General features: G+C 45.4%; 1 protein-coding gene across 3 annotated transcripts in view; it reads left to right on the top strand.

Moving 5' to 3' along the window:
• SEPTIN8 (septin 8) overlaps window positions 1–3,846 on the top strand; it is a 38,287-nt gene extending 34,441 nt beyond the window's left edge. For all 3 annotated transcript variants that reach the window (XM_082063264.1, XM_082063265.1, XM_082063266.1), the window contains exon 10: window positions 3,598–3,846. In XM_082063264.1, coding sequence (XP_081919390.1) covers window positions 3,598–3,763 — 166 coding nt within the window. In that variant the 3' untranslated portion in view covers window positions 3,764–3,846. The remainder of the gene's footprint in view (window positions 1–3,597) is intronic.
• The last annotated feature ends 3,482 nt before the right edge of the window (window positions 3,847–7,328 follow it).

A 7,328-nucleotide genomic window follows, 5' to 3' on the forward strand; every position in this document is an offset into this window, starting at 1 on the left:
CAGTGCGTGCTCCATAACATCAGGAAGACATGTTAATTAGAAGATGTATTAAGGCCAAAACATCTCATGCAGAAGAAATTAATTGGTGCTTTCACCTTTAAGCTTGCAATATGTTGCACAGAAGAGATTATATAGCAAGGACTAAGATGCACCGTATCTTCTGATTGGGAAAACTTTGATCAGGTTTCTTTGATGAAATCTAAGATACTTACCAACAGATAAATTGCTAACGAAGGCTGCTGCACAGCTTGCACTAAAACCAGAGCGCTAATCTCCGGGCGAGAGCCCGTCCTAAGCTGTTAACTCTGACCCAGCAGGCTGGGGTAGCGCCAGGCGCAATCCCACTTTGCTGCTTGAGCTGCTGCTGTCGTGGGGCTCCTGGGGCTGGTTTTGGGGTGTAACTGGGGAACCTCCTCACACCCCTCACCTTTCAGCCGGATCCTCTGTTTCTTAGCAATAACTCCTCTGTGTAGCTTTTTTCTGTAGACTTACAGGTTTTATAACGTGGATCCCGCACCCTTCCTTGGTTCGGGTGGCCGCGCACCCGCACTCTTCCCAGAGCTCCTGCCACCTCGCTCGCGATTCGGGGACGGGAGCCTGCGGGTCCCAGCGCCGGCCCCTCCACTGCCATGGGCTGGGCGAGAACGGAACCAGTTTAAAGGACAACTAGATGTTATATGTTAATGGAAGGGCAATGGTTTAAAGCTGGAGACTCGGCGTTCCTGGGTGTGGGTTCTGTGTTTGTAACAGACTGGCCTTCCTCACACAAATACTTGTGGAGTTTGGTTTTGGGTTTTTTTTTTTTATTAAGGAACATAAAATAAGTGTGATGTCTGTGCCCCAGTCTAACTTCACCCAAGAACAGGGAAAGGCCCTAGTTTATCATTGTTTTAAAACAACATTGTAAATTAATCTCAGGAATGACCTGCTTGTACCAAAGTTGGGTTTAATAAAACCAAAACTGACTTGTTTAACAAACACCTGTTAAAAACACCTTTTGTACCCTAGTTACATCCACTGGAACAACAAAGTGCTGTGTCCAAATTCCCAACCCTCACGATTATCCCAGTTTCTGTTAACCCTGTGTCTCTGTGTTCCGAGTGTGCTGTCCCCTACACAGCCCGTACATCTGGGGCGGCTGCTGCTCGTCCTGGTGCTGTAGGACCAGCAGAAAACCCGTCCTTAGTAGGAGGTTTGAGGGAAACCTGCACCCCGTACCCCCACCTTGTGCTGGGTGGTGTGACCGGAGGGGGACGAGATGTGGCTGTGAACACCGGGGTGGTGACAGGAGCCCAATGAGGCAGCCTGGGTGTCCCCACCCGAGTCTGGGACAGAGGGGACGGTGTGGAGGCAGCGCCTGCCGCAGGCACTGAGCTCCTGCCCCGGGTGTGCTGTACGCAGCGGTCGCTGAAGCCTCTGGATGCCCTTGGCAGAAATTAGAAGTTGGAAATAAATCTCAGCGAGTAACAGGTACGTGGCCTGAAAATAACCAAACCAGACCCACGGGAAGTTCTGGTGGCTCCTGCCCCTTGCAGGCAGCGGGGACTAAACCTGCAGGTAAGTGTGTTTGTTCCACGCTTCTCATCCTGTCTCCGTGTCCGCTGTGCCCTCACTGAGCTGGACGGAAGCTCTGACGTCCCTCGTGGGACCCGCTGCGCTTTCACCGCTGCTTCCTGTCCCGTCTGCTCACACATCATCTGCACCACATCTCTGACACCGAATGTTTCTCTCTGGAACACGTGGGCACTGCTTTCATTGTGGTTTGGAGAGAAAAGCGTGGCTTTCCCCCCGCACACAAAGCTCGCTCTGTTCTCAGTGCCCCTTCTGGCAAATGTAATGTTTTAGAAAGCGTTATCTGTTAACAGCTGCTCGGGACACCAGTCCTGCACCGCTCGGCGTTGGGAACTCCTCTCCTACAAGGTAAGATGACAAGCAAGGGAAGGAAGGACAGAAACCTCCCTACACTGATGCGTGCAGCTCTTACACAGCATGAGGATCTCCTTGCTCCTGTTTCATCCCTTATTTGTTGATCCTGTATCATTGCGTGGGACCCTTTCTTGGTCTGTGACAGGATTTGTAGGTGTGGTAGTGTTATTAATCCAGTACTGCCTGGATTACATGTCCACACGAGTATATAAATCACATGAAAATGCTAGGCCTGTTGTTTAAAATGAGAACACAAACAAATAGAAAACCCAAAGAAAACTCTTATTTTAAAAGGATGTGTAAGGCTGGTCTTAAAAAGTGCAACAGAGGTTTAAACTGACCTCTGTGGTTTGTAAAAATTCTTTGCTATGGAGATTGTGGCTATTTGTATTGTCCAGTTGGATAAGACAGAAGTTCGCTGATACTTCCTAGTTCTGCAGTTGCTGCTTCCAAAGCAGAAATTCTCCTCTAGTCCCTTTCCAGCGCTGCAAGGGGGGACATGGGGAGCTGCCTCCTCCCAGGCCCCATGTTCCCCTCCCACCCTCCTCACTGTACAGGTGTCTGAATCCATTGTAGTACCCATCCCTCTCTACGGTGTCTTGAGCAATTTGGGCTGTAGTAGGTGTGAAAGGCGCTAAAACTGGCTGGACGCTCGACCTCATTTGAAGGGCATTCTTCAGCCCAGCAGGGTGGTGCTGGGGTGGCCTTGCCTTGGGGTGGCCTTGCCTTGGGGTGGCCCTGGAGGGCTTGACCAGCAGGACAGAAATATGAACAGTGTTGGACGGCTGCAAGCGCATTAGCTCTTGATCCACAAGCATTTTGCAGTGGATGAATTCAGTGCTGTTTATCCGTAAGGAAAAGAGCAGATTGTGTTTTTGTAAATTCATGATAAATTACTGCTCCTGTAACTCTGCAATTGGGGGAGGGCAGGGACAGGCTGTACTCAGTCGATGCATATCAGCAATATGGATGTTGGCCCTGATGCGAAACTCTTAACCAGGAGCTCCTGAACTGCTGCACAAAACGGGGCAAGTGCTCCCTCTTTTTAGGAGGTGACAACAGTCAGGAGGGACAGGAGGAGGCTGGGTTATTTCAGACAAATTCAAGACCACAGAACTGGTCGATGGTAAGCTGACAGCATGGGTGTTTAGCCTTCCGGGTATTCTCTCTTAAAAGGCATGTGTTGTAGCAAACTGGAGAAAAGCTTTTAGGGGAAAAAATAAAAAGCTTGGTGCATCATTAGAAGCCAAACTGATTTTGTTTTAAAAGCCATGGAACTGTACTTGGGAGGTTTTGCAGTGTTCAGAGGGAGCTGGGAACGCAGTGGGCAGGTTTTGAGGTGCTCTCGGACGCTCCCGTTGTGGGAGAATCTCTCCTTGCTCAGGGGGCAGGGGGATATCTGTGGCCAAGCAATCTGGAAACCTCCCTTCCAGCCAAAGGGAAGGCTCTTTCCCCAGTCCCACCCCTTCACTGCCGTTTTACTCCCTTTTTTTGTTATTATAGCACTAGCAGGGCCTGCCTCAAAGGCAGAACATGGACACACGCATCTCAGCAGGCTGCTAAGGTGCAGCATTAGTCATAAATATGCGTGTGCTTTATTAATTTCTCGGTGTCCTGGCTTCAAGATCTGTGCCCAAAGGCCATTTTGATTCCTACCTGTGCTTCTTTTAGCAGATCAGTAATAACAGGAAACCAGTCAGGAGTCAGCGTGTCCAGCTCCAAGGTGATGATCACCAAGGCCAGCGTGGAGCCCTTGAACTGCACCAGCTGGTGGGACGCCATCCAGTGCTGCAGCTGCCTGGTCAAGAGCGCCACGTGGCGGGAAGGATTCCTCTGAGCCCGCCAACAAGGGGCTGGGCCGGCGGGACATCGCCCTGCGTGGAACTGCAGAGAACAGAGTATATATATATATATATATATATATATATATATATACATATATACATGTATATATATATTAAAAAAAGAAAAAAGCAGAGGTCAGTGAACTTCGTCTGTTTTCCTGTGCTATCAACCAGAAGTACAGACTAATTTCATCTCATATCAGGAAACCTAAAGGGTTCCCCCCCTTCCTTTTTGTTTTGTGTTTGTACTTGCCAACCATGGAACTGGCTTTTTGAGCTTATAATGAATGTACAAGGTCTGTGTTTCCGAACAATTTCTGAAGTTTCTACGTTATCCAGATGCTATCCAGGAGATTCAATTCAGGCCGGCAGATACGAATAGAGTAAAATCAATAATTGTGACTGTACCCTGACTTTACTGAGGAAACAAGCACCTAAGAAAGGCAGTTTTCACAATCAGCAGCCTAAGATGGCTTAATATTTGCACATAACCTTAACGAAGGGATCCAGGATGTGTTTGTATCACATGATTTTTGCCTTATTAGCACATGATCATTTCCAGAAGACAAAGTTTAATTGTTTCTATCAAATGTTTAGTAACTGCAATGTGAACTAAGTGCCAGATTGGGGTAGTCTCATTGCCTAAAACAAGGGTGAATAATTAGTGGAGTGAAAAGGAAAATGGTTTAAGAAAAACCTGTGTGTGAAATGTAGCAAAACTCTGACAGCTTTCTATGTACAGTATTAATAGAATGGAAATAGTTAGAAATATTTTTGCAGTGTGTATTTAAAAAAAATTAAAATGGCATATAGTTGTGCATTATGAGAATCTTTTTTAATGTCCATTTTAGTTGTCCTTTGAAGATGAGAGTAATTTTTTGAGCAAAATGAAAGGTTTTAAATAATAGAAAATTTTAGAAATAAATTTTAAAAAATCACTGTAACATTCTTCAAAATATCTGGAACTAGTTAAGAACAGGTAGTTTTCAAAGCATCTTGGGAAGGATGTGTGGGCGTGTGTATGTGTGCGCATCTGTGTTTTCTAGTCTTATTTGATAAGGAGCTGTTTCTTTAAAGAAAAAAGAGTTTGCAAAACGTAGTGCTTACGATGTGTAAGAAATCCATTGGTGTTGCTGTGTAAAGATCCCAATGAAGCTTATCTAGTAGAATTCTTTCCGTTCTCAAGATCTCAGCCGGGGAGCATTTACAGCCACTCCGCATCCTCACCGATGGTATTACCTGTAAAAAAAAACATTAATAAAGAAGCCAAACATCCTACTCAGTGCTGTGTGTGTTTCTCTGTGTTGTGAAGGGATCTGATGAGCTGATAGGATCCCAGAGGGTGAAGCAGAACCCTCCTGCAGAAGAGCACGTTCCTAGGAGCTCCCATCCGAACGGCGACCGGAGCCAGCCCAGGGAGCCTCCCAGACGCTGCATCGCTCATGCACGTTCCCTCTCTCGTTAGTTCTGCTTCCCCTGGGCCTGTTTTACAGGGCCTGCCGCAGTTCTCTCATTTCCGGTGGCCATTGACTCAGCTTCTCCTCCTTAGATGAAGGGAAAAGAAGAATAACCTCAGTGTGACACATCCTACGAAAGGCTGAGAGCATCTCGCTGCAGCAGAAGGCATTTGAAGAGATGTGCACGATTCCAGCTCCTAGGTTTCCTCTTCTTTTTCAAAATGGAAGGAAGAGGATCAATGCAATCTGAAACGCTTTTGGCTCTTGTCTATAAATGTCCAGGGAGTCCATCAGTGCGTTCTGCCATGAGAGATGATCCTGTGCAATCTCACACCGACACGGGCAGTTGCTGGTTCTACACGTTCACCTTGACGTGCAGACCTGAGTCATTTCCTCACCAGGTTCAGAAAACAGTTTTGACTCCAAGCAAACTCATCTGTCTTAAGCTTCCTCTGAAGAACTTCTGCTCTGTCTCACCTATCTCATCCTCCCAGGACCTGTAACAATGGAACAGCAGCACTCTTGTGCACACAAAACCATGTGTGTGCATCTTGAGTGTCCCCTCCAGACTAAGCTTTACTGTGAGCTGTGGGTTCCGAAGAAAGGAGAGAGGTTTAAGAGTAGGAGGAGGGAAACGCATCCATTCCATAAGCAAATACAAGTCCTTCATCCATAAAGGTCACAATTCTTCCAAACAATGATGAAACAGGACTGAAGGTGTTACTGGCAGCCCTTAAGGACCACTTAGGGTGAACAAGTTAAAACTTCCTCATTGTGCCCAAGTGGTTGAACAACCTGAACACAAGCAGCTTGAACACAAGAGATGAGTTTAGTGTGTTTAAAATTAAACATACAGACCTCATCTTCTTCATTGGTTTTTGCTGCAAGGACAAGGCAGGAAATTGCAATGCACTGAGGATATTTGAATTGGGCCTGAAGGGAGAAGAAGAAGAAAACATTGAGTAAAGAAGATAACAGTCTTGGGGAAATAATTGTCATTCTATGACAGATGCACAAGTTTCAAACTTTAATTGAAGTTACAGTTGCTTCTGAATTAGTTTGGCTGTAGAAAAAGTCATTTGAAGCTGTTAACCGAGCAAGAAAATCCAAAGTGAAACAAAATAATTCCTCCTCTTGGTGCAATTTTTATTCATGTACCCCACAATTTTCAGTTACTATGCAATGCCACAGTATTTCCAATACAACATTATTCTCTTCTCAGCAGAGATACTAATTAATATGCTTTTTCCAAATGCTGGTATCAATCTAAATAGAACTGAGAACTGCAATGCTCAGTTCAAGTCATAACTTTGGTGTTTTTTCAATGGCAAAAGAGTTGGCCCCAGGGTTTGGTTAAAAATAATGGTTTCAAAACTAAAATATTGGAAGTGGTAATGCAAATATTTTCTGTTTAGCAGAGACAACCAGACGACGATGAGTTTTTCTGTATTTCTCACAGCATTTGGACAACAATTCACACAAATACTTCTACTGAAGACTGTCAATCAGTGGAACCTCATCAAACACTTGAGTTCATATATATATATATATATATATGTATATGTATATGGATGTGTGTATATATATGCTCAGAAGCCTTCCCCAGCAAAGAGCCTGACTGCTCTGTAAATCTGCTGCCAAACATAGTATCTGCTTTGTCTATAAACTGATTACATCCTCCTTAAATCCCCAATCAGTAATCTAGCTGGGAAAAAGCTGGCGGAGATTTGGTAGCTTTACTGATGCCAATAAGCGGTTCACGATGCTGGCAGCCAAGGCAAATGTTTCAGGGTAAAACTGGAACTGTGAGCTTATTTCTGCAATCCAGAGAATAACTTTCTTCTAACACGACAGAGAGATGTCTGTGCCCTGAGGGGAAGAAAATGTTGGAAGGAAAATCCAGTTAGTGCTTTGATGATTTTGTTAACATATCTCCAAAGGAAGACGCGGGTCATTCTAAAAGTGCTCTAATTAAGATTTCAGATGTCTGGAGGCTTGAAATGAAGAAAGTTGTTGGCTGTGTCTACAGAGCAAGGGCAAGGGCAAATTGTGGAGCAGTTTAAAGTACTCGTCTGTGTTGCCCACCCTGTCAGGCTCTAGC

This window comes from Streptopelia decaocto, assembly GCF_964273445.1.
Source record: "Streptopelia decaocto genome assembly, chromosome: 12".
Classification (NCBI taxonomy): domain Eukaryota; kingdom Metazoa; phylum Chordata; class Aves; order Columbiformes; family Columbidae; genus Streptopelia; species Streptopelia decaocto.